This window comes from Bombus terrestris, chromosome 10 (genome assembly GCF_910591885.1).
Source record: "Bombus terrestris chromosome 10, iyBomTerr1.2, whole genome shotgun sequence".
NCBI lineage: Eukaryota > Metazoa > Arthropoda > Insecta > Hymenoptera > Apidae > Bombus > Bombus terrestris.
The window spans coordinates 7,251,411-7,278,016 of NC_063278.1; the positions used below are offsets into that span (position 1 = coordinate 7,251,411).

The following is a 26,606-nucleotide window of genomic DNA, read 5'->3' on the forward strand; positions in this document are numbered from 1 at the left end:
ATAGCTCGCAAAACTCAAATGAAAAAGTATATAATACGATTAGAAGTAAATAGAAAATTATTTGAAATCTTCTGTCCTTTTTTAAATACAATACTCCATTCAAGCATAATGTAATGATTGTAAAACATTAAAACTTTTAATGTATAGTACCTACATAGAAAAGCATTTGAATTTATTTGTATAATAAGCAAGGAAAAGTTAACTTTCAAAAATATTCAATGAAAAATAATCTGTTATGTTCTGATCGTTTTTATATTTTTAGTACGTGCAATTCTTTCACACACGAAAGCATGGCGCAGTGTTCAAATATATTATTAAATATAAGCTTTCATAGTTTAAGATTGAAGAAGGAAGTCACATTCAAATATTTTGCTATGTGGATGTTCTCTTTTCGTGCTAAAGGAACTTCTTTCTTCAATACTTCTTTAATTACGAATGCATTTAAACAAAAGATGATGGACTGTCAGTTTCAAACGAATGAACTTGCTTGATGTCCAGATATACTTTTGAAATTGAATTTTTGTAATTTTATATATACGATATATATTGCCAATTATTAGAATGTTTGCGTAAGATTGTTCTGATAATTCATGAAGCACATTGACGTTATACAATACTTTTAACTTGCACGGACAACAAAATTTTAGTTTAACGATTAGAAATATTATGTATTTTGAACAATATTACGATAAATTTATTATATTTGATAACGTTGTGTAAGGGTGTTAATTGTAGATACGGTAAAGTATGAACAACGGGACATATTAAACGATGAAAATTACACAGTATGTAATATACATATATTCTATGATCGTTCAAAATTTTCTAATATTTTAAGGCAATTAATGTAGCATAATGTAAATATAAAGTTACAAGCTTCGTGAATGTATACACATTCATATGTCCGTAAAATGTACAGATGTATTTATTCAGAACTACATATTAAATATTTCTTGTGTACTTTGATAGGCTAAAAAGCATTTATTTCGAGACACCTTAATAAAAAAATTATAAGTATCTAGTTATAAAGAGTACTCCGTTATTGCTTATCGTTTATTCATTAAAATTGTACATTACATATTATTATTAGCTATAATTCTGTATTACAATTTTTTGTTTCATTAATAAATAATTTACATACTTAGTATTTAAAATAGTTTCTAAATTCATATCATCGAAATAACATTCTCGTTGCAGTTGATATTTGAATTCATGCGTTTCATTATCGCATTCTATCATACTATCTTTTGTAGAGTAATTATCATGGCTGTGCTCCTTTCGTTTCATGTAATAGAAACAAAGATTTAGAAACTTCGACTCTTCTCTATAAAAAGGATTATCATCATGGTAGAAAGGATTTTCAATAGCCGTGTTACTATCAAAATACTTAATACTGTGTGTGAACAATTTTACGAAAAATAGATTCATATCGTTATCCGTAGGAAAATTTAATTTTTCGAGCATTACTTCGGATAATAGTCTTTGATATATAAGTTCATCATGCCCTAAAGCATTATATTCAGTATTAATTGTCTGTAGAACATGCACCCTTAAATTTTCCGCAATAATTTCGCGTATCTCTGTAATTTCATCTTTCAGTAGAATTAAACAGCAATGTAAAATACTTAATTTAGTTTTGCTTGTTAATTCTGCAAATCGATGAACTAAGAATTGCATAAGTTCAACTGCGATTCGTCTCATGTGTTCTTCTTCATGAACACTTAATTTGAGTGTATAGGATAGTACCTCGTCTATCATTGCCTCGTTTCGAGAAAAAATTATCAATATGCATTTTAAACTCCATAAATTATAATATCTTACAGTTTCTAATTTTTCAATAAACGAAATTTCTACTATTTTCGTAATATCTAATTCATTTATATCTAATAGCGGCCAATGTTTCAAAGTTTTCAAAATGTAATTTATCATTGCATTTAAAAGTAGTTCATTACATCCGTATTCATTCAGCAATACACGTTTGAGTAAAATTTCCAAAATTGGGATGCTACATGACACATGATTTAAAAAAGAAATACTTTGATCGATACAAGGGGAGTACAAAATTTTATGCAAAATATCAATATTAACGTTATTAGTACGGTTTATATAGTCAGCATATAACTTTGTAGAAAAGTCTACAAATTGGAAAAATCCTGGTTTTATTTTCTCAGAAGAGAGTAAAAATCTGTTTCCGTTAAAAATAAATATGTCTTCTTCAGATATCTCATCGGAAATAAATTCTTTTAGTTGTAAAAATAGCGTTTCAATCATGTAACATATTTGTGAGCTACATTCTCCTTTCGACATATTACTCCAAATTCGTAATATTTTTCGAAATCGCAGCCATTCTGGAGATTTTTCTAATCCACGATCAGCGTATCGCTTAACATTCGAACACACATTTATACTTTCAATTTCAACGGATAATTTTTCTTTGAGAAATTTCATAGTTAAAAAATAACCATGGATTAAATTAACACTCTGACATGAAGAAATATCGCACTTTAATTTCTGAAGCTCGAGTTGAATTTGTAAAAAGTCTGTTAATGCTGCATAAGCTTTTGCAGCTAAGAATCTAACATAGAAAATAGGATTTCCAATCAGCATACAAAGTAAGTATTTTACTTTTGATACATAATTTTGCGAGGAATAATCAATTAAGTTGCAAGCACTACATGAAAATTTCGAAAGGAGTATAAGAATATGAACGATATTCGAATGTAAATATAGATCAGTAGAGAACCTTGTAAAGGTAAATGAAAACCTATGTAATTCTTTCATGGCATAGTCAGCAAGTAGTGGGTAATGTGTAACAAAATGATTAATGGAATAACCATTTCCAAAATCTAAGGTATCCCCATAACTTTGGCCTATTAATCTTGGAACTATTGAACCAAATAATTGTAGACTTGCATTTCTGATAGTCCATATTTCTGATTCCAAATATTTAAAACAAGTTAGTGAAATTCTTTCCATGTATGGAGTTAACTGTGCGTTTATTTCTTTATCAGCTACTAAAGCCCGTAGAAAATATAAACGTCTTGCCCATGGAGAATCGTGTTGAAATTCTATGCTCTTCAAATTCTCATCAGAAACATCGTCTAACAGGTCTAATAATTTTTGTACTGCAAAATGCAAAAGAGGTCTATCTGGTCGATTATCGCTAACGACAATTCTATGAAACATAATTGATAATCCAGCACCTCTTCTGGTAATGTTTAAAGAATCCATAGAATTATTTTCTAATATACGCAATATATGTGTTTTTGGCAAATTAGAATACTTAGCTTCTTTGCACAAACATCTGAAATGACATAATCGCTAGATATTTAATTTTCCTATTATCCTATCAATATGAATTATACCTCGTTAATTGTCCAATTGCCGCACCCGCTGCTTCCACTACACCTTTGTGTCTACATCTGAGTAATACAGTAATGATAACATTTGCGGAACGTTTAACTGTATCGTCGGAATACATTAATGTACCTATTTCACAAGCTATTTCACAGGAGACCTACATAGAAAATATGCTTTATTATCTTACTTTTGTTTACAAAGAGATATATTTATTAAAATTAAACAATAAAGGTTAAAACTTTTACCTTTAAAGACATCCAAATGCAAGAGATGAGTACCTGATGTGCAGGAGTTAAACTTAAATCATCGAAATTGATGTTGTCTATCTTACTGTTTTTAATAGCTTCATTAATCGCTAATCCCATTTCTGCGAACGACGATGAATATTCTACAAATTCAGTTACAATTTAATCTAAGGCAAGATATACTTTAGACTTCAATGAAATTGAATAAAATATACCTGTATTTTTGGATTTTGAAGAAAATATATATAGAAAAAAATCTGTAGCATCTTCCAATAGATACAATATTTTTTCAATAAATTCTGAAGATATATTAGAACTTTCTTGACCATTTTGAAAAGCAATATTTAATAAAGCAGTCATCACGCCATAAAATGGTTTATTTTGAACAATTGCCCTTAGTACATCTTCTTTCATTTGTATTAACTGATTCGTAGCTTCATTAAACAAGAAATCCGAATATTTAAACTGATCATTATAATCCTTATGATCTTGTAAAATATTCAAAGGCAACCATTTTACTAAAATTGACATAAGAGCCGCACCACTTTCAATTTCATAGAATTTAGAAGAATTACAATTTTTCAATGCCGTGTGAAATAATATCTAAATTAATAATGTCCTTTTTTTTATAATGAAAAACCAACTGTTCAGAAAAAGGTGAATAATTTCTTACCTGCTTTTCTACATGAGACAAAATATCTTTATTGAAATAATTAAGAATAATAGAAGCAGCTAATTGCTTGACATCAAGTGCAGAATCTAATACAAGTCTTAATAAGATAAATAAACTCCTTCTATTTGTGAATTTCCAGTTTCCAGTTATTATTAAATGTTTTTCCAGCAATGAAATGCACAAAACATTTTCGACATTGGACTTATTTGTGACAAAGCCATTGGTAAATGAAAGTATGGCTCTATATAAATTTAAGCCTAGAATTTTTCTTTGATAACAAGAACCAATTTCAAAACAATCCAAAAAGAATTCATGTAACCAATGTGTAATGTAATACACATCTTGTATACTGTTTGAATTATTATCACACATTTTTAGAACGTTAGTATAAAATATTTTAAAATATTTGACAATCCCATCTCTCATGTACACTGTTGTACTATTTGCATTGTGGCATAAAAAATGTTGTACTGTAAAAAACTGATCTCTATTTTCACTGTATAATCTAGTTATTTGATAACAATTTATGGCAAATCCATTCAATCTTATGATTTCTTTATTATGATTTATATAACATTCTATCTTTGCTTGTTGTGGAAGATCAATGTGCATTTCACAAGCCAATTTTTGGAGATGTGAACGTAAAAAATGTTCTCTTATATCTGTGATTAAATTCCATAAATAAGGTAAAAGATTTCTGTACTTTTTAATAACTGGTTCAAGCCAATGTTTGTAGAGTAACTGAAGAGCATTATGATTTTCACTGAAATTAAATATCCATATTTTGACATTCGAATTTTCCATTATTTGTAAAAGTTTGGTAGTTTAACTCACTTCTCTGACGATTCCCAATGATGAAAGAGGTAGTTCATTATATGTCCAAAGGCTTCTTTCCATTCATTTTCGCTTAATTTTTTTACAATAGCAAGATAAACTTTTGTACCAGCAGAACGCAAATAATATTTTGTTAAGCTAGTACATAAAGAAAATAAAAAGTCATAAGATGTAATAATTTTGATTTTGTTCAAAACTTCGCAAATTTCCACAAGTATATCATATTTTAATTCATTCTGCCAAGAAATTGTATTGACACAATGCTTAAACAGATACTCCAAATATCCATTATATTTGTTTTCCATGATTTTCAGGTACATGTTAAAAATAAGTGCTGAATTTTGCTTACTTATGTCATTGATAGCATTACACCAATTTGAAAAGATAATTGCTTCAAGTCTCTGTTCTACTTCCGAATATGTACTCCAAAAATCTGTGTTTATGGTTCGTTGCAACCACATGTATAATATTTTGTATGCGAAATAAGAATGTTTAGTATATCTTATACAATGCTCGAATATAACATCGAAAATGAGAAAACAAATATCATTAGAATATATTTTACTGCAATTTACTTGTAAATACCCATAAGCGCAAATCAGTTTAAATAATCCGGATTCAACAGTATTATACTTTTTATTGAAGATGTATACTTCATTATTTTTAGAGCTCAAAAGATTTGTAAAAGTTTCTTTTAAAAATACTAAATTAGATTGCATTGACAATAAAGCAAAAAATGTATGAGAAGCCAACAAGGTTCTCTCTCTTTTTATTTCTGTATTCGAAGCAAAAGCTCCTATAATGTGTATATAAACTGGTTGCCATTGTTTTAAATGCTCATCATTCCAGGATTCTTTGCATGATGAAGCAAAGCTTATCAGTTTCTAAAAAGACAACAACAAAATACTTTATGTTTATGTAAAGTAATCTAATAGACATTAATCGTTTTTAAATGAAATTTTAAATTAATAGAATCATAAAATACTAACTCTGAAAATAGCAGTGTCTTCTGCACATGTTTGTAACTCTTTGATTACATAATTCAATTCCATATTTTTTGTACACATTTTGTTATTGTAATTTAGTAACAGAAGATTCAATTTAATAATTATGTATATTATATATATTTTTGTACCCTACTCATACGTGTTTGTATTTGTTGTTTGAAAATTAAAAACTGCTTTTGAAGTTTGTGCAGTTGCATCAGATTTGTCTGTTTTGTCTCCATCAAGGCTGCATGTCCTGCAATTAATATGTAATAATGACATTCTTTAAAATTTTGTTTTTTAAGCATAAAAAAATTAATAAAAAACAAAATTAATGCCTGCAAAACCATAAAAAAACGTTTAAAAATTCAAAAAGTAATGAATTATTGGTTTAAATGTAAATAAGCATATCATCCAGCAGCCATAATATTAGCCTCTATGTGTAAAATAATTGAGAAAGAAAATATGATCTGCTTTTAATATAATGGATTAAGGATCATCATACAATATAAGAAGACAATATTGTTACTTGCATTTGTTTTATTATAAGTAATAAAAATAAGAAAACTTAATTTAGAAACAATTTAATAGCTATTAGTTCAAATGTAATAAATTATAAATTACAATTGCTAAATTAGTTTTATATTTTATGTTGCATTTTGTTCTTCAGGAACATACCCCCCTTGTTCTAGCTGCTCTTTGAATTTCAAATACTCTCGTTTACGATCAAAGTGTTTTACCTAGTAAAAAGTGATAAACATGAAGATTTAATAAAAGAGATACAGGCATTACATATAGGAAAATTATTTCCTTTACTGTTACTTATTGTACTTCATAAGTGAAAAACATAATATTACAATTCTTCAATTATTATAATAAAGTACAAGATTTACCCATAGTGCAGGACAAAACTTTTCATATTGATCTCTAAATTTTTTACACTCTGTTTCTGTTTTACCATCATCAAGACACTTCCAATATTCATCTCTATGATTCCAACATTTTGCACGATCTTCTTTACTTGGAAAAGACATCCTAAAATAATCCAATTTGTATATCCCATTATATATTACACATTTATGCTTTCTTTTTTTAAATTAATATGCATTCCTTTCCTTTAGCTTTACAAACTTATTAAATAAATTTTTATGTATTTTTTAATAAAAAGGAAATTACAATGTTAACATAAAGAATTAGTTTGCACTTACCTATATTATATATTATAGAACTAAAACTTTTTCGGAATTGAATAAATTTTCACTTACAAATTCAAAATGTGTTACAAATACTTATTTTTACAGAAATTAAAAATAAGAACCTTAAAATAAAACAAAATGATTACATAATCTTATAGCACTATAGTGTAATTTATACTCCAAAAATCATAAGGAAAAATTGAACTTTTTTATTTTTTAATTTAAAAACGACTTTCAGAGATATAGCTTAGTGATTCAATTTTTTAATTTATTGTATTGAACGTGATCTGTGTTATAGGTTACTCAGGACAATAAATTTCATTTTATGAAATAATTTATAAAGTTTTTAATATTATAAAGGCATATATACATAAATAAAACAAGTAAATTAAAATTTGTATTATTTATGTATTTTACCTTCATATAAACTTTATTTTTATGCTAATAATGGAAAATAAAAACTAACCTGTTTATTAGTTTCCTTAAGATAAACCATGGAGTACTACAACACAAGATTATATAAAATTTTGTTGTATCGAATTTACATTCGCTTTTTACAGCTATATATAATCCTTATTTTTTAATTTATTGTAAAACAGTATAAATATTCAACACAAATAAAGAGTCTTTGCAAGCATAATTTATTATTCTTAATGTGTACAGTCAAAAAATAGTACTTTATCGTTTAAATTAGGATAAAAAATGAATTTTAATCCAATTATTTTACAAATAAAAAAGCACATGGGTATCCATATTTAATATTTCCACATGTACTTACTTACTAAATGGAAATGAAATCAGTGTTGCCAATACCAATATATTAATTTGTGATTTTTAGGAATGAGATTTATTTCTAGCTAAATCCGTATAAAAGTGGTAATACACTATCAATAAAAAATTAGAAATCTATTAACGACATTGATACTGGAATGAATTAAATTGCCACATTTATACTGTTAACATATAGCTCTGTTATTCTTATTTTATTGTGTACACACATACAAATACATGTGTATTAATATTCAATAAGTAACAATTACAAATTTCAAGTTCACAATGCAACATTCAACTTAATATGTGAAGGATGAAGCATTCAACATTATTAATTCAAATATATTATATATCTCTTATAGTAGTAAAAACATACCAAATTTCTTTATACAATGCGAAAAACAATTTTCTGTTTAAAATACTTCAATAATTAATAGTGTTAAATGCATCATCCTATGTACTTAAAAAGTAAAAGGTAATATTTTCTATGTAAGATAAATTATAACTAAAACTATAACAAAGCATGTGAACAACATTCCACCAACTAGGATAAATCCATCCTGTCTTGCTCTCTGTTCTATTAGTCTCATTGTGGTTTGTGAAAGTCCTAATGTATTCCCAATATCTATTAATTTCCTATGAGCCCCTTTTAAAGTTATTCTTTGTGATCTCAAACTATCCAAAATACTACTACCACTTTGAAGAAGATCATCCATACCACTAACTGCATTTCTTAAACTATGATTGTGTTGTACATTATGATCTATCATAATATCAACATGATCATTTGTGGTAAATGTCCTAGACAGCAATGCTTCCCTTTCAGCTTCTTCTCTTTGCTTTCTAATCATTTTGTTGCGCCATGAATTTAAAGCAGCTGTGAGATGACGGCTATCATATTTCAGTTGATCCACGCGCATTTTAGCATTCTGTCTTTGAGATATAGGGCCTTTACGGCATAATACATCTAATTTCTCGCAATTACTAAAATGTAAGAGCATGAAATTGTATATTATTATTTCATAATATTTTTATAAAATACATATATACATGCAAGTAAAATAAATGTATCTATGAATTTTGTATAGATTTATGACTTTTTTGCATAATTGCCTACATAAAAATATAAAAGTTTTTTTAAATAACTACCTGTTGATGAGGTTTATTTTTGATTCTATGTTGTTTTCTATTTCTTTTACATCCAGGTTAGGCGTTTTTTTCTCAAGTTGTGAGAAAAGATGTTGTGTTTCTTGGACCAGTTTGTTTGTTTGATGATATAGAGTTTCCATACTTAATAATAAATGGTTCCATTCGTATTTCGACAACTCGTGTCGGACCGTGTGCGAAAGTTATGACGTGTACATACAAATACTACTGTTACTGTCAGATCATTAAATGGGATATCTGTAACAGTGGTTATCAAAATCTATCAGAGGATAACTTCCAATATCTTTTAGATAGAATAATGATAATAGATCAAACTTCAAAAAGCAAATAAATGAAGAGGGCCACATATGAGATAGGCCAAAGAAAAAACTCAAAGTGTTAAGATACATTACACGTATAAATAAAGGAGCAGACCCTGAAAACCATGCTAATACTATACAAATCATTGATAAAATCGGTAATAGAATACGGAATTAACATATACTTTCCAACAGGAAACCATTAAGCAAAAAAACAGAAAAAATATAACATGCAGAATAGCCATGCGCTATAATATAACAACGCCAATCAACGTGATGAATGCGGAAGTAGTTATCATGAACATAGAAAATAGGATCGAATTAGTAACAAGAAAGTACAGCATTAAGAAAAAAGCAGACTCCATAGAATAGAGATATAAAGATAGAGTGCGTGAGTGAGCTGAAAAAAAATATATGAATAGAAAGAGAATGCTGCATAGAAGCCCCTTATGTCCTTGTCTAAAAAGGCATACACATTAGTACTTCGTACGTTGTACAGTAAATATGGAAGTGTAAAACCGGCTAACGAGTGGCGTCAATGAGCGTGCCTGATTAGACAAGCACAGACAAGCCCTCTATGCAGCATTCTCTTTCTATTCCCATATCACATCTACCTATACGGTAACATATGACTCGCGCACTTTATCTTTATTCTATGGCAGATTCATACAGCGCGACACTAGGGAGAATAAAAGCATAGTAAATATCACCGTTATAGACGCCCACACAAGAAATGATTATACAATAAAAACCTTTAAAAAATAAACCCGCTCAGGATGATTTTTTTATTTATTAAGTTATGAAATAACTAAAATTTTCTTTTTTTTAATCAAAAATAAAACAATTCTTGTCTGCTTGAATGAAACGGAAACTACTGACATCTTTAGGTTTAAATCGTATATAAGACATTTTTGTAAGTCAATGAAATTTATGTTGGTAAATATAATTAAAAGATTAATTAATCTATTGGATGTGTAATTTTTATTGCATAATAGAGTTTACACAACCTTTTTTAATTTACAGTGGGTTATTTATGACCATGATATATATTGGCTGAGAATAATAACCAAATTGTGTTTGTCGCATGTAATACCTTCTAAAAGAAAATCTATCGTTCTTACAAATGGATATCGGTGAATTATTATCGTACAAAGTAAGTTTGTAAAACAGTATTATTTATGATACGAAAATTTGTATTATCTAAAATTTTGATGTTAACCTAAGTACACACAGTACATACAAGTTATTTTTATTTGCTATTCTGTGTTCATTTTGTATAGCCACCAAATACACCGAAACGACCAGTAGCAGGAGAAGAAGATGATGAAGATGAGTGGGAAAATGCTAAGAAACCTAAAAGAGTAATTAAAACTCCATATCATGCACGTCAAAGGCAACAGAGAGAAATCGAAGTGACTCCAGTTAGAAGCAGTGAACCCCCTACACCTATCAGAGCTGCTTTACCTTCACCAGCAAATGATGTTGTTGAACCACAGCTGACAGAGAAAGAAAAGCAAGATATTTTAAAATACGTAGAAACTGAGGCTCCAGAAATAGAGGCATTAGATGAAGCAACATTAAAGAGAATGGTTCTTCTATTTGAAAAAAGGGCTCTTAGGAACCAAGAAATGAGAGTAAAATTCCCTGATCAACCAGAAAAGTATATTATTTTCTAGCATTATGCATGAAAGATCAAACTTAAAATATGATTGAAATTATATTTTAAAATTTAATAGATTTATGGAATCAGAAGTAGAACTGCATGAAACTCTCCAAGAACTTCATGTCGTTGCAACAAATCCAGATCTATATCCTTTAATGGTGGAGTTAGGTGCTGTACCTTCACTGCTTGAATTATTATCTCATGAGAATACGGATATAGCAGTTGGTGTAGTGGACCTTTTGCAAGAATTAACAGATGTAGATATTTTACATGAAAGCCAAGAAGGTGCTGATACATTGATTGATGCTTTATTAGAACAACAAGTTTGTGCTCTTCTTGTACAAAACTTAGAGCGACTGGATGAATCAGTAAAGGAAGAAAGTGATGGAGTTTATAATACTCTAGGTAATTATTATTGTAAGTTGATGAATACTGTACTTTGAAATCAAAGTAAATATTACAGTACATTTTTTTCAGCTATTTTTGAGAATCTTTTAGAGTTTAGGCCAGAACTGTGTGGGGATGCAGGGAAACAAGGATTAATGCAATGGCTCCTAAGGAGAATCAAAGCAAAAACACCATTTGATGCTAATAAGCTTTATGCTAGTGAACTTTTATCTATTCTTTTGCAAAACACACCAGAGAATAGGTTACTTCTTGGTGAACTTGATGGAATTGATGTGTTATTACAACAATTAGCGGTAATATTATTTATATTTTCCCTTTTTCTATATATTTTTTGTATTCTTTTTTTTTATATTTTAACTTTAAAATAATAAAATAATATTTTGTTTTTAAAATAATTTCTATTAATTTTAGTATTACAAAAGACACGATCCTCAAACAGCTGAGGAGCAAGAAATGATGGAAAATTTATTCAATGTTTTATGTTCAAGTTTAATGGCAACTGTAAACAGAGATAGATTTTTAAGGGGAGAAGGACTGCAACTTATGAATTTAATGTTGCGAGAAAAAAAAATGTCTAGGAATGGTTCTCTTAAAGTAAGTAGCAGGTTAAAATTTATATTTAATTTGTTTCTTAATATCGATAAACAACAATGTTATATTTCAGGTATTAGATCACGCCATGAATGGCCCAGATGGAAAAGATAATTGTAGTAAATTTGTTGATATTCTCGGATTGAGAACAATATTTCCATTATTTATGAAAACACCAACAAAAAATCGGAAGAGAATGCTTACAGCGGAAGAACACGAAGGTAACTAAACCATGAGAGATTTTTCTTAATTACGTTTGTCTACGATATTTTCACGAATAGTTATTGTTGTAGAACATGTAGTATCAATTATAGCAAGTATGCTGAGGAATTGTAAAGGCCAACAACGTCAAAGATTGTTGAGTAAATTTACGGAAAATGATTACGAGAAAGTGGATCGATTGATGGAGCTCCATTTCAAATATCTTGAAAAAGTGGAGGAAGTTGAAAAAAATACAAAGGTTAGTAAAAAGATATGAATTTTGAAGATATTTTATTTGATAATATATTCAATGATATAGGAAGATGAAGATGAAGAAGAATCGTACCTGAGAAGATTAGATGGTGGATTGTTTATTTTACAATTAGTAGATTATGTATTATTAGAGGCGTGTACCGGTTGTCCACCGGCAGTTAAACAACGAGTAACACGAATTTTAGCTCAAAGAAGAGCTTCTTTAAAAACTATAAGGCATATCATGCGAGGTATGTTTTTTATTATAATATTTTAGTATTATTTTATTTGCTTTTAATTTAATTATTTTGTTTAGAATACGCGGGAAATCTTGGCGATGCTGGAGATTCGGAATGGAGAGAAGCAGAGCAACAACATATATTGCAATTAATCGATAAATTTTGATGTATACTTTTTAATGAAAGAGTTAAAAACTTTAAGCTTTTTGCCTTTTTGTAAATTTTTTCCAGAAGTAGTAATCCTATGGATATCTATCACATGTGTAAAATATATCATTAGAAATATTCATTTTTATATGCAAAAATTAAAAGAAGCGTTTGTAAAAAATTAAACGAGTGTCATATATTTTATCACAGTTTTATTTTGTGTACAAGTAAGTTGTGAAGCAAGCACTATATCAAATTATACGACGATTAATCGATAAATTTATTGTTTTAATTCATATTAAGCAACATGATTGATAATACTACGTTGTACGATAGCGCGTAAAGCTTTGTACTCAAAATTTATAATTGATTCTAGTTCTCCGAAGAATTTTTTCACCCATTGATGAAATATTTCGTAACGATATCATAGATGCACGTTAATAAAATGGGTGAAAATAAAGCAGTGATCACAAGTCGTTATTGTTTGTATCATGTCAGTTTTGAGCAAGATAATCCCAAGTTTAATCGATGTTGTCCATCCATACGAATCGGAAGATACCGTTTATAACTTTCAAAATTACTACGGCGAAATTCTATTATCAGGCTGTTTGTGGAGGAGCTGCTATCGTAGAAAAAAATTTGGTTTTTACGAAAAATTCATTGTTGACAGTGGCTGTGTGAAATACTTTCATCGATTCAACGATCGTGACGATGTATTTCATTACCAGAAATACTTTTCCTATTTCGAGTTCATCATTTGTCAAGTAAGTACAAGATTCTACTTAAATTTCTCAAAATTAAAAATGACGGGTCAATAACCTGGTGTATACAATACGAACATCATAACTACGAATGAAACGTGTATCTACCACGTAATTGTACTTCGTACTTGATACTCTGTGGAAAACTTATATTTATGGTAAAATTTAACATTTATTTCGTGAAATTTATAATTAAATGTAATAAAAAAAGAATGCGCGCGTTTTCTCTCAGACTCACCGTAACCATAGCGACCCACGTGGACGCATGCGCTTACAATTGGTATGCTTAATCGTAGTACTGTGTCTTCTCAGTTCTATATCAGTTATAGTCGTACATGCACTTATTAAGACTGAAAAGAGACATTTAATTAATCGAATTTAACGTTTACTATCTATCACATGTTCAGAATCTACAGTGTTCACACATGGTATCTAACTGTCTGTTTCGAACGTGCTGCCAAATAGATATGTGTTATGATATGTATAAGTGGGGAGGAGGGGGTCAACGTTCGGTGAACGATCGATCGCGATTGGTTTAGCCGCCCAACTCTCTACCAATCGGAGCGCGTGCTGCGCCCTAACATGAAAGTTTGCTGCACGAGACAGGCCAGTTTGCTGTTGCAAGCTTCAGAGGTGCGGTTGTTGGTTGTGTAAGCCGGTTCGCGGTGTTTTCGCTGTTCTTAATTTTCACGTTTTACAATTCACTGCATAAAGTTGAAGACATTTGTCGCAGACATGCCGAGGAAAAACGATATCCGTGCGTGATGCGAGTGGTAAATTTTGTGCACCCATTTGTGTTGCAATTACGACCGACTGAATTTGAAGAAAACTGTTACGAGAAAGTGTCAATTCCTCTGAAGAAACAACCACGGTATGTCACCTGTCAATTTCATCCCTTGTTTTATGATTAATTCGTGCATGTTATTGATTGGTATCGTGCTCTGGATCGGAGCGTGCGTACGTGCGTGTACCAGCATATTTACGAACACGTATTGTAATTCAGAAATTCAAAATTATTTTATGAATGGTTTTTCAATATTTATATGACACTCGATGTTTAGAAAATATTGCGATACACCATTCATTATGGCATAAGTATGTACAGTTTACTTCATCTTTACATTTTCTTGTTGACCGTATACGTATATGCGTATCCTTTTACCTAGCATACATATCCAAAAAAAGTTCATAGAAATTAGCATTAACGACTAGTGCCATTTATAAAATCGTCGCATATTTATAATTAGGTATCATACGGTATATTATAAATTAAGTTTCGGTGTTATGAGATTTTACGACGCAATCAACCAGACAGTCGATTGAACCATGTTAATATTCCATCGAACAACATTATCATACACTCATCTCTGGTGCGAACTTGTTCCTCACATCGCATTCCTAAAATAAACGCTTTTTACGGTGTCGTTAAAATTCGTAGTATGTAGTTTCTGTAGCACGGTTGAAAACGAAGTTTTCGTTTCGCTCGCCATAAAGAAGGGAAGGAAAAAGAATAGAAGAAAACGATATCGAATGACGGTGATCACGCGGATAATTTTATAATTCCATCCGTGTATTTGACAGCGTGGATTAGCATTCCGGCGAGTTGTTAAACTGTGTTCTAAAATTAGATCGTTTCAGATTTATCAGTGAAGCTTATTTGCGCGATTCTAATCATTGCAGTCTGGATTGTCTGTAATTCGGCCGATAGTCGCGCGTGAGGCTCGTGCATGTAATGAACATTGGATAATTTTCATTCGTAGGGCTTTTTCCTTCTCTCGCAACGCAACTCCAGTTGAGCGGTGTCTTCTTGCTACTCAAAACCAATTTTGCGATTGCGTACCTGGCGCGATTGTGTATCGGTGACGTAACATTGCTTCTTCCGATTTGTTGTTACGTGCACGTGCCGCGGAGCAATGTTCGTCACGTGATCGCTGGAGCTACTGCTTAGTGCTTATTCAATAGCTCCGTGTAAATCTCTGAATCATTCAAGGTCATTTCCCCTATTATAAGTTTGGAGAAAAGATTTATCTTTATTTTAGGTCATTAAAAAATTTTAATCGATTCCTACATCTTTATTAATGATAGTACCTAATTGACTAGTTGTGTCTAAAATTAACAATTTCAACTATTTTCTAACCTAACTGAATGTTTTAACCTAACTTAATTGAGATTTAACACAAAACTCTAATCCAAATTTGGGAAATTTGATAATCTAATTGAAACTTTAACTTAACTTACCTGTAAATTAACTCAAAACCATAACTCAAACTTAGCTTCCTTTGTCCGCGAACTGGACGCTGTTTTGTGAAAGTAACATTCTGCACTGAGTTCAATATAACTTCTGAAACAGAAATAATTTTCAGACCGGCCGTTCTCTCAGTTCAAAACTTGTATTTTTTGTTCTACTTAAGTAGTATTCGGATATAGATTACAAGGACGAATAAAAAATTATTGGCGCTTCGAAACGAAATTTAGCCAAAAAAGAAATCGTTCTTTTAATTCTAGCATTTTTAAGTTACATTAATTCTCTTAATGGGGGGTTAACAAGTTCAAAGCAACTTTACAGCGCAAATAACCGCGAGAGGATTCTTTACTGTATAAATTGATAGGAGTGAATCATTCAGGGGTTGAGTTATTTCTTTCCTCGAGGGATACGGTAATTATTTCTGTAAATTACATGCTCTTGTAGCTTAACCACGTTGCGTAGTTGCACGTCACTGGAAAGGGGAGAAAAAGGGAGAAAGTTGGGAACTTTTTATGGTTTGGAACGGGACGTGAAGTTGCATGTAAAATTCTCCATTAATATGTTTAAAAACCTGACGAAATTTTCTCGACAGAAATTAAACGATTGAAAAGCAAACGAGCAGACATTAATCTCAAATGAATACGTTGGTCAGTTTTGACATTGGAAAACGTTTAGATAAAAACCACGATAAAAACGATACAAAAGTTGCGGGGTTGAACATTTGTTGGTTCTGAGATATATAGCAAAGGTTTTAATCCTTTTGCCGTGGTTTATCGATTCTCGTTGGTGCAGAATGCACGCTAGTGCATCACTATGAATGCTGCGGACAACGTGTGACCTTGAACGAGTGGCTCGCGAAATCCAAATAGAACCCGGGCAAACAAACCCTATGGTACTTTTCAAAGCGATACTAATCATTTTTCTGTTCTGTTTTAAATAGTTTTAATATCCACCTACTTACATCTTCACCGTCACTTTCCATCCTTTTGTACGAAGTTTGTCTTCGTCTCTTGAAAATCTTCGAATTTTTGTTTCCATGTGATCCTCTTCTTGTTTCCATGGCTGATCGACCCACGGGTATTTAAAAATTTCTTTAATTAACTTATAAATGGATTATATTATAGTTTAAAGCGTTGTTTTTAATTAGTTCATATTGCTTAATTGGTAGGTTTAAAAAGTTTCACCTTTCGAAAGGATTCGAAAAAACGTTCGCACGGCTGATCGTCTCGAAAAGAGCGACGTGCCTTGAGAGAACGGCGGGCTGCGGGTAGATTGAAATACTTATTTAAGGAGGATCCAATTAGGCTGCCATTCCTGGAATTGCCGCGGCCAGGTTTACGCCATTATCGATCAAACTGTCCCAGATTCGCGAATTCTTCGTTGCTGAAGCGTTCATGCACAACGCTCCGGCTATCCTGTGCGCCTATAGTCGAAGCTTTCTGTTCAGTCTTGATAAAATCACCACGTAAATAGTTGGCTTCTACCATTGAAAAATTCCTTTTCATTTCTCGATCGGTTTTCCCTTGTTTTTTTTCTTTTGCTGGAGATTAAACGAGAAAACAATTTAATTTCCGACTTTGTCCTCGAGTTTGATCCGTCTATCGACAAGCAAAAAAAGAAAAGAAATATGACTGAAGAGCGTCTGAGAAATTTGGAAAGCTCATTTCTTTTATGCTCGAAGTAATTCGAGGCTGAAAGCGGTCTGGAGTCGAGTCAATTAGCCAGAAGTGGATGGAAATCAAGGGTGGTTAAGGAATCCCTCTTACGAGCGACTTTTTCCCACTGATTCTCTTCGCATGGAATCTATTTTTTTCCTTTTTCGCAGCTCAACCCCGCCCCTCGTCTGCTCTCTGAAAGTTCGTGTCTGAAAGGCTCGTGTGGCCACTCAAGTCGCGAAAACGCTGAGCGAGCTACTCAAGAGCGACGAGCGAGCACGCCTGGTTGGAACGTGTAAGCCGCTTTCGCGAAATTTACGCTAATTTTTAGGTCAGATACGCGCCAAACTGACTATTAATTTCGAATGGTACCCATGGATGATCTCTCATCACGAAATCTTGCTCGCGCGATCTGCTTTCACAGAGAAATTTGCATAGGATGTTACCATAAACAGTTTATCCACCAAGAAGATTCGTCAGCCTTTCACGATCTCTAACAATAAGCTATTTTATATTTTCGAAAGATATTCGCGATCTTTTCAAAGATATCGCAAACTATGGAAATATTAGTTAAACAGACATTCAGCGAAGTTTCTATACCTTTTACAAAACATAGAACTTTTACAAAATGTGGAAGAGACAACAATCTATCAAGATGAGATGTAACATTTAACTAATCGATAAACAAATTGGTAATAATTAAGATTAGTATAGTTTTGACGATTAAAAGTAGAGGTCCCAGTTTCTCGTCGATCAGCTGATCGGCGAAGAAACGAGTCTTTTGAATAGCAGCCAACGTCCTCGTTACCATTGTTCGGCTGTCTCAATGTTCCCAGCTTCTTTTACGTACCTTTCGACGAAAACATCCCTTACAATCCAGCTTTGTTGTTTTATTCGTCGGCTATTTACTTCCCGAAGTTTTTGAACGATTCTGTGGCGAAGAAATAATCGTACACAGGCTGAATCGAGCGTTTCTCTTGCAATCGGCCGAAGGAAGACGAATACGGGATTATGGTCATTTCAGGCGGTTACATCACGCACGTTCATTCCCCGTCGAATTACTCGTCTTCGATGCTAACCCCTTTTCCTTGATTTTGCAATAGTCGCGTTGCATTAATTATGCGCTTCCGTGGGCAGTGGCATGCGCGAACGTCGAGAAACTACCACGATTTGCATGCACACTATTGCACACAGTGGTCGATTATGTCATCGGACCAACGAGGAGGAATTAGTCGGACAATGTTATCTTTGCGCCTCGAGTCATCGTGAAGACTCCGTCTTGCTATTTCAATATCAGGTGTGTCTTGTTTGATTCATTGGCAGCAACCTCTTATAAAAGTAAAGTAGAGTAATTCTTTGTTTTAGCCTGCTATTATTCTCGCATCTATATGACCTGAAATGTCAAATGTCATACGTGTCACCGTTATTACTATTATTTTCTATAAGAAGTTAAAAGTAGTTTTGTTTATCCGATAGCAGAAATGCAAGAAGTCTTGGCGTTAAAGATATACGTAACTATTCTCCGAGTTCTTTATTCTTTTACTATCCCTTTTTCACCCTTCTACAACATAGCTTAAATTGTCGTGGATAGTATTACATGTACATATTTTCTGCGTATAACGTCAAGATGTCGGAGAAATAGTCATTTTCTAAATTCATTCTGAATTTCTCGTCATCTTGTTACACTGTGAAAGGGTTAGTAGTTTAAAAAGAATAGGTGTATTAGAAACTATAGGAGACTTCTGTAGGAGGTAATGATAGTACACGTGGTCCGAATTCCCTATAACTTTTGTGTCACCCCTTGATTTTTCAGTTGCACGTGAGTACGTAGAAGGGTAGAGGGAGAGAGAGAAAGAGAGAGAGAGAGAGAGAGAGAGAGAGATTCTGTGGCGTAGAAATCGCGAAAGTGAACGGTTCTGGTCGAGTTCCCATGGACTTTCTAGATCAAAGAGGTCCGACGATTCGCGCTATTTTGCATGCGTGTACGGCTCCACTGTGTCGTCGTCACACAAAGTGGTTTAATCGAGCTTACCGACAAGAAACTCGCCTCTAATCGTCAAGAACCATTCCTCGACTGGTGATTTTCTTGCTTCGAAATCTCTCTGTGGTAGCCACTTTGTGCATTGGCCTCTCGTTAGATACTTTTTTTAATGGTTTGGCTAATTGCGGAAAACGCAGAGCCAGCATTCGAGGGATTCTATTATACGTTGGTAATGCGTTTCCCGTGGCACTTTGCGACTACATGAGACACAAAGAGGTATTATAACATGATACAATGGCATTATAGTGTAAAGACAAAGGCTGATCTCGTTTAGCTTCCGTCGAGACAATCTACTTTTACGGATGATCGATAGTGTTTGCAAATTTATTCACGTAGAAGGTATTAGTTGATGTAGCAAATCGAATTATCGTGGCCATAAATAATTCTATAGAACGAACATTGAATAATCAATGGCAATTAGGACGAGTAATACGGTCGTAGATATTCGTCTATAAGCGCGATGTTACATTGAACGTGGTTTGATCTTGCATAGCCGAATACGCATGGAAACGATGAAAAACCATATGGAAATATCGTATCTCGGCTGGGTCAACGACCTCGAGTATGCAAGCATAGCATTGTGATCACGGCACAAGATAAATTGGCAGTAAGCATAGCTCATAATCGCGGCAGCTGACAGTACACCGTCTTCTAAGGTCTTCGCTCTAATGCATGACGGACGTGCAACGAAATATGTACTCGTTTCTATATCGGTGACGCAACACGTTCGATCGTACTGTTAGAAGATTTCTATCTCTCTCGTGTATATACCTCTCAATCTGTTCCTATCTTGTTTCCTTCCGGATAAACAGATTCTTCTAAGAAATTAAAGTTTGAGAATCGAACAATTTCTCCAACTCAATGCTCGACGCAAGTTTAAATGTTTCTTGCGTAAACATCAAAGAACGCGAAGCTCCGCTTTTAACGATTTAAGGAAGCTCATGGATCGCTCAATGACATTGCAATTTGGCAAATTACAGACCAGCTAATCCCAAAGATCGATGAACGCTGACATTTTGGCCCGACGATGTTTTGGCGATGGCGCCCGCTGCGTCGAGACGGTCTCATCGATCCATTCACTCTCACTGCCGTTTATGTGGCCCGGTCTTCTCGCTTCCTCCAATTTTCTTTCCTCTTTTCCTTCTCTCTTTCCCTTGCCCTGACAACCTGCTACCTTACACCTTGCTCCTATCATAGCACTTCTATCGACCTACGCGTGTTTCGCTTCCTCGTTCTCTCTCCTGTACGGTCACCGGTTCTTTCCTTCGTTTATTTTCGCGCAAGATCGTTTGCTTCTTCACCCTTATGCTCACTCTCCCCTGGGCTTGTCCATTTTGTTCCTTAATCTTCGTCAAAAGACAAAACAATCCGCAGCTCTTTTTATTCACGATTTCGTAACGCTCGAACGATCAAGAGATTTTTAGGATGATGAAAGGTACGGATGAATTTTGGGAAACGTTTGACCCAGATTGACGAATTTCGACTAGGTTACTTTCGAGCGTTTTACATTCGCGGGACGTTCGGTTTTGCGACGCTGGACACATATTCGATAGAGTTATAGAAATTCATTCACGAGAACGCGCGAGTTATGACGCGTGTAAGAGCGACAAGGACGTGCGAAGAGTTAGAAATGCCGGCCGTATTACCGAAGGAAGGCGCGTAGGAATCGAGGGGAACGAAAAGTCAGAGTCGTAACGTTTTAATGAACAACTGCGATTTGTCATGTTGTAGGTGATGTTTAAAATAAAAAGTATTTAAGAGTCGAAGATATCAACATATATACGATGTTTTATTTTAATAAACGATAAATGTATTCGTTTCTCGTGAAATTCAAAATTTAATACATCATGTCCTCATTACTAAACCATCCGAAAAGCTATGTTTCTATCAATGGTATTTCGTTGGGAGATATTTTAAAGTTTTTGCGAGGATCGATGGACGAAAACGGTTCAGGAAATTGTAGACAAAGGTTGACGTAGCCTTGGAGGGAAAAAGCCGCACCTTCCCACGGAAAGTCGCGTAACCGGTGATCACCGGCGAAGGTCTACGGTGTCTAATGAAATTGCAGCCTCGTTTCGATAAATCATCGAGTGATCAGCACTCGAAGCATTCACCACACCCTTCTGACCTGACCCAGAAATCGGAAGGTGGGCGCGCCAACCCTGTAGACGACGAAAGGTATCCTTTGAACTTTAGCTAGGTGGTCACCGACTGTCGAACAAACGAACCTAAACTTGTCCGTATCCGGATCTCGTGGCAAGTATCCGACGATCCAGAGATCGATCGACAATTTTCTTGGACGCGAAGGAAACGGTGCAATTCGGTGAATCCACTTGCAAGTGGACGCTGCAACACAGCATACAGATCCGAAAATAACAACGATTCCTGGCGTCTCTTCAGCAGCTCGTCTATGTCCGAGCGTTATTAAATATTGCTCGACGTATCTGAATTAGATGTTTGTCGAGTCGGGTTGCGTATAGTTTCACAAGCATGAATTTTCTTTCTTCTTAATCTTCCACTGCCAAAATAACGTTGATCGGCAGTCGTTTATACGAAATATCGCATTTTGCGTTCGAAGAATTTCGTAGCTCCGTTTTCCTGGCGGAAAAGTCGGACGATAGAAAACACAAACGGGAAGTGGCTTCCCGGGGCGCTCGATTAAAATATTGATTTATCGTGGGGCGGTTGGGAAAGAAAATATTGGCCCTTTTCCATCATCACACTCGACTCCTTTCTCTCGTCCTTCTTTGGAACGATTCCGATGAAATTGACCGATTCACGGGTTTATTTGCTCGAATACCAAGTTCGAAGTGCACATGGGAAACCGTTCCTTAACCTAGCAAGTGCTTTTCTTGAAGACTATTTGTGTCATAGCCCGAATACTATCGTATGCTGTTGATTTTCTATATAACGCGAAACCACGTGGAAAACGTACTTTGCTTCCTCCTTATTCTTCCCGTAACTGTGGTCTTCATCTTTGTATCTCGATTTCAGTCGATCTCAACGAGAATTAGATATCGCAATAGAATATGAAAACACGTTCAGAATTCGGTTTCTCCGTGCATCGGGCGCTATAATCGTTTCAGAAATGATCGGTAGCCAACGTGGTGCATAAACCTCTCTTATCCAACCTGTTATCCTTCCAATCCCCAGTTGCAGTCGGATAACTGTCATCTCTCCCGAGTTACTCCAGTACGCGATTGTTTATTTCGCGTTTTTCGTTCAGCCACGATGCTCCTTATCGTCCCACTTGCCGCCGTATCTTCCCTCCTCGTGGCTCTATCCGACTCGTTTATGCTTCGTCTTGGAGTTCTATCGCATCGGTTCTCACCCGAGGCGGTCGTGTCGTCTCCGTGTTCGCGGAGAGGAACGAAGCAGTCCGCTCGGCCGGCTCCGGCGAGTGTCGTTCGGGTTCGAGCAGTGCTAAGAATACCGCGGCCAGCCATATTTGGCAATGAGACCGCGTGGCCGCGCGCCGCGTTGCCCGCGGGAACACGAAAGGGAGAACCGCCTCTCTTTTCGGGGGCAGAATCGGATCGTCGTTAACTCGAAGGGAAGTTATAGTGGTTCCTTCGTCCCCATAAATTATCACTTTGCTATCTTCTCATAAAATATTTGTCCCTTTGATAGTGGAAAATTGTCCTTATCGATGATGGTTCAATGCTGCTTTTGTGCACTTATGGAAAATTTAAAGATGCAATTACCCATGGAATGCACATAGCATGCTAAAATATATAAAATACCCAAAAGAAAAAAAATTCTTACTTCTTTTAGTTGTCATGACATGAATGAGCATTCCTGCTTGGTTAGGTCACAGATTTTCGTCCGAGCAAAAGTGATGTCTCCATGATCAGAAAGCGAGAGTAGTGGAGAAGTTAGGATGTCACGCTGTTAGCCAATCACGATCAACAGCATTCTCTTTATGATTTCTCTTAGAAAATTTATTCTCGATGAAGGAGTTTTCTAGAAAATTCGAATGTTCCCTTTTTTTTATCTTTGCGCTATTGAATCCTTGAAGATATACGACGTTATTTTGCTTCACAGCGAATGAGAGAACTGAACGCTGATGGTTTTCGTTAACGGCGATGGGGAACAACGTCGCCGGTCGCTTACAGCGTTACAGGTTTATCGCGACGATACCGGCGCTTTAACGCCAATTAGGCGGTAATTAATTGATCGTCGGGAACAGGCAACGAGGTTATTAAGGTCACCGAGCTCCGGTCGACGTACGAACTCCTCTATGCTGCTCGACCGTTGCCACAACGATGCTCAGAAATTGTCTCTTCAGGTTCGTCAAACAAATGATTCGTTTTCAAGGGTCTTTGATGGTTCTGTATAATGGCCACGTTGCAACGCGATCAATCTTCATATTGTTTTCGTACGGCAGAAATTCGCTCATTTGATGTCATCGCAGAACAAGCAGTTCGTATAATTGAAGTTCACCTATTTGTCCCACTACCTATATTTAGAATTACTTTTATTTCGAACGATGAGAAATAACTTCATCACTTTTTCCTGTTTTTTAATTTATGGAGTTGATCAGTATAGCTTCTGAGTGACTCGTATAACTTGGAAATATTTTCTATTCTCCTTTAGTTTCTTCGTTTATCGAGGCCTAATTGCGTTAAGTGCGGTTAATATGCTTTCAGATGGCCATCTAAGATCTCTATTGCAAGCAAATAGGTACTCGACCAGAATTGATAATTCAGCGAATGACCGACTAATCGTATTATACGAGGCCTGTTGGCGCATGCCAGAAAGGCCAGAAAGAGGTTCACGGTCTCGATATTCGTCGAGCGAGTTCTTTCGTCGGTTTCTTGTGAAAAATCGGTATATAATCGTTGCGCAAAGCCCGTGCGTTCACCTACGACCCACGCGTTCACCACCAATCGTTACGTTATGTTTGCGAAGCGCGTACAATTGCACGTGCCTGCATTTTCGAATCGATCGATGTACCAAAGCTGCAGCCACGGAGGCCCGTTACATCCGGTTCGCTAGCGATTACATCTGCAATCGAGACGCGATGTGTCGTTTAGAGGGGCATTAATCACAGGCCTGGATCCTCCGCGGTTATTAGCTTTCCCCCTTGTTGCTTCCTTTCGTGCCGTTCTTCCTTCAATGCTCCCCTTGTAGCCCGGCCGACAATTTTTCGGCCTGATTTCCACTGGTATTCCACCAAGCAAAACACTTGCTCGTTGGAACGACGAGTTCCATGTCGTTGTAACAAGTGAGTCATTCCGAAGTGAAAAGTTTCTTGCGTATCTTCTCTTCAAAGATGCCATTAGTTTGATGAATTGCACGAACAAAAATCAACGAAATAGACGACGTAAAACAAATAACAAATAAACATTTTATTTCTCTTGTAATTGGAAAGCTTATGGCCTCTAAATTAAATTTCGTTAACAGCAGAAATATCGATGAGCAATGTACTGGACATAGATAATTGTAATTAACATTGAAATTAATTTTAATCCAAAATCTGTCGTTTTGATAAGTTTGGTAACTCTAGCGTTGACTGTTAAGCAACGATCATGTGATTTCAGCTGATGAAACAAGTGGAAAAAAGTATACGAGATAAAAAAGTAACTTTATCATTTTTCTTTATGGCAACTTTCACGACGTAGGTTGGAGAACTTGTAGATTTTTCGTTTCATTGTCAGTGAGAGGTGGTCGGCGATGATATCGTACATAAATCGCGTCACTTGATACATGCATAATGTATCTCATTCATAAACACGAGGCCACCTATCGAAGAGGGTACATAGGGGCCGCGTTTCCGTAATTCGAACATTCGTATTCGACGAAGCCCTCGCATAAACGCGATAATTCCTGTCCCGCTTCGTCAATTAGATTCCGTGGAAAATTCCCCCATCAGTTTGCATTTCACGTGTCGTTTCACGGTTTCGACGCTCCAATTCCGTTATGTAGATAGCTTCTCGGAAAAAATTCTTTTTCCGAAATCCTCATCATCTTCTCTCATTTCGATATTTCAACTCGGAATCTCAGAAATCGTGAAATTTCACGAGGACACATTTTTCTATTTCTAATCTAATAATATATATTGTAATGCATTTATTAAATTTCACGGTCTAGAAATTTCTCTTGGCTTACAAAAATATCTTAAAATATCCATATCTTCGTCTATCACTCATACGGATTCCCCTGCGCATCACGCCATTTCTAATGTAGTGATTTTAGCAATTTGTTTCGAGCAATTTAGATCACATGTGTACTGTAAGAATTGTACTTGGAATTTAGAATATAATTTGCGAGTTAAGTTTTCGATCTTCTTTGAGCGAAGCTCAAGCTTTGAGCCGAGCTCTTCGTTGTAATACAATTTTAATTAGCGTTCGATTATCCGACACTACTTTGCGTCCGTTTGATAAAATTCATTAGAAAATTAAACGAAATAGTGGAAATTATATTAGAATAATCACGATTACTCAAGATAAGGACGTATTTGATGAAAAGAGTATAGTATTCCATCGATGAGATAACTGTATTCTAATAGCTGCGAATTTGTTAAGCAAATTCCTGCCGATTGAATTCATTGAATGAACGAAAAATCATAGGTGGTGGGTAGAATCGATTTTTATTACGTAAAATATTTGTTTCCCATGAGATTCGGACAAATGAAGCTATGCTATACTGTATTCCAAATGTATCGCGTCAGACCCCAAGCATAAAGCGACACGAATCAATCTTCGATGAAATCACTGCAATTTCCCGCGGATGCCCCATCCATCATCCATCAATATCTTCGTAGACCCCGAAACCATCTATTCATCGTTTCAACAAACTCGGGATTCACCTCGCGGAAAGTTAACTCGCGAGAAATCTTGTTTTCCGCTGAATCCAAGCTGGTTTCGAGG

General features: G+C 34.4%; 4 protein-coding genes across 8 annotated transcripts in view; 2 read left to right on the forward strand and 2 right to left on the reverse strand.

The window, feature by feature from the left end:
- Positions 1–1,032: 1,032 nt before the first annotated feature.
- LOC100646118 lies at positions 1,033–8,096 on the reverse strand. Its single transcript, XM_012312566.3, has 8 exons — positions 7,761–8,096; positions 6,102–6,354; positions 5,113–5,996; positions 4,279–5,041; positions 3,821–4,208; positions 3,606–3,748; positions 3,366–3,517; positions 1,033–3,304 (listed from the first exon to the last, which is right to left on the reverse strand). The coding sequence occupies exons 2-8, from the start codon at positions 6,177–6,179 to the stop codon at positions 1,087–1,089; spliced, it is 4,626 nt and encodes a 1,541-aa protein (XP_012167956.2). The 5' UTR covers positions 6,180–6,354; positions 7,761–8,096; the 3' UTR covers positions 1,033–1,086.
- A 145-nt stretch (positions 8,097–8,241) lies between these two features.
- On the reverse strand, positions 8,242–10,413 carry LOC100645382 (Golgi SNAP receptor complex member 2). Of its 4 annotated transcripts, none has more exons than XM_003398215.4 (3): positions 10,284–10,413; positions 9,215–9,469; positions 8,242–9,049 (listed from the first exon to the last, which is right to left on the reverse strand). In XM_003398215.4, the coding sequence occupies exons 2-3, from the start codon at positions 9,352–9,354 to the stop codon at positions 8,551–8,553; spliced, it is 639 nt and encodes a 212-aa protein (XP_003398263.1). In that variant the 5' UTR covers positions 9,355–9,469; positions 10,284–10,413; the 3' UTR covers positions 8,242–8,550. The 4 variants fall into 4 exon arrangements, with proteins under 4 accessions (XP_003398263.1, XP_012167952.1, XP_003398264.1 ...); XM_012312562.3 differs by lacking the exon at positions 10,284–10,413 and adding an exon at positions 10,022–10,141; XM_003398216.4 differs by lacking the exon at positions 10,284–10,413 and adding an exon at positions 9,625–9,855.
- On the forward strand, positions 10,355–13,086 carry LOC100645255 (beta-catenin-like protein 1). Its single transcript, XM_020864831.2, has 10 exons — positions 10,355–10,467; positions 10,555–10,684; positions 10,812–11,191; positions 11,268–11,599; positions 11,672–11,895; positions 12,014–12,196; positions 12,267–12,414; positions 12,487–12,653; positions 12,714–12,897; positions 12,963–13,086. The coding sequence occupies exons 2-10, from the start codon at positions 10,655–10,657 to the stop codon at positions 13,049–13,051; spliced, it is 1,737 nt and encodes a 578-aa protein (XP_020720490.2). The 5' UTR covers positions 10,355–10,467; positions 10,555–10,654; the 3' UTR covers positions 13,052–13,086.
- Positions 13,087–14,389: 1,303 nt separating this feature from the next.
- Positions 14,390–26,606, forward strand: part of LOC100645131 — a 38,651-nt gene continuing 26,434 nt past the window's right edge. For both annotated transcript variants that reach the window (XM_003398213.4, XM_012312560.3), the window contains exon 1: positions 14,390–14,664. The gene's annotated coding sequence lies outside the window, so the exon portion shown is untranslated. The remainder of the gene's footprint in view (positions 14,665–26,606) is intronic.

Excerpts from the sequence above, each read along its gene's own strand:
- LOC100646118 (XM_012312566.3), bottom strand. The coding sequence starts at position 6,179 with ATGTGTACAAAAAATATGGAATTGAATTATGTAATCAAAGAGTTACAA. Across the intron at positions 5,997-6,101 it reads AAGACACTGCTATTTTCAGA|AAACTGATAAGCTTTGCTTC; the intron begins GTTAGTATTTTA and ends TTGTCTTTTTAG. Across the intron at positions 4,209-4,278 it reads TGTCTCATGTAGAAAAGCAG|ATATTATTTCACACGGCATT; the intron begins GTAAGAAATTAT and ends TTATTAATTTAG.
- LOC100645382 (XM_003398215.4), bottom strand. The coding sequence starts at position 9,354 with ATGGAAACTCTATATCATCAAACAAACAAACTGGTCCAAGAAACACAA. Across the intron at positions 9,050-9,214 it reads AAAATAAACCTCATCAACAG|TAATTGCGAGAAATTAGATG; the intron begins GTAGTTATTTAA and ends CTTACATTTTAG.
- LOC100645255 (XM_020864831.2), top strand. The coding sequence starts at position 10,655 with ATGGATATCGGTGAATTATTATCGTACAAA. Across the intron at positions 12,415-12,486 it reads TACAGCGGAAGAACACGAAG|AACATGTAGTATCAATTATA; the intron begins GTAACTAAACCA and ends TTATTGTTGTAG. Across the intron at positions 12,898-12,962 it reads TATAAGGCATATCATGCGAG|AATACGCGGGAAATCTTGGC; the intron begins GTATGTTTTTTA and ends TATTTTGTTTAG.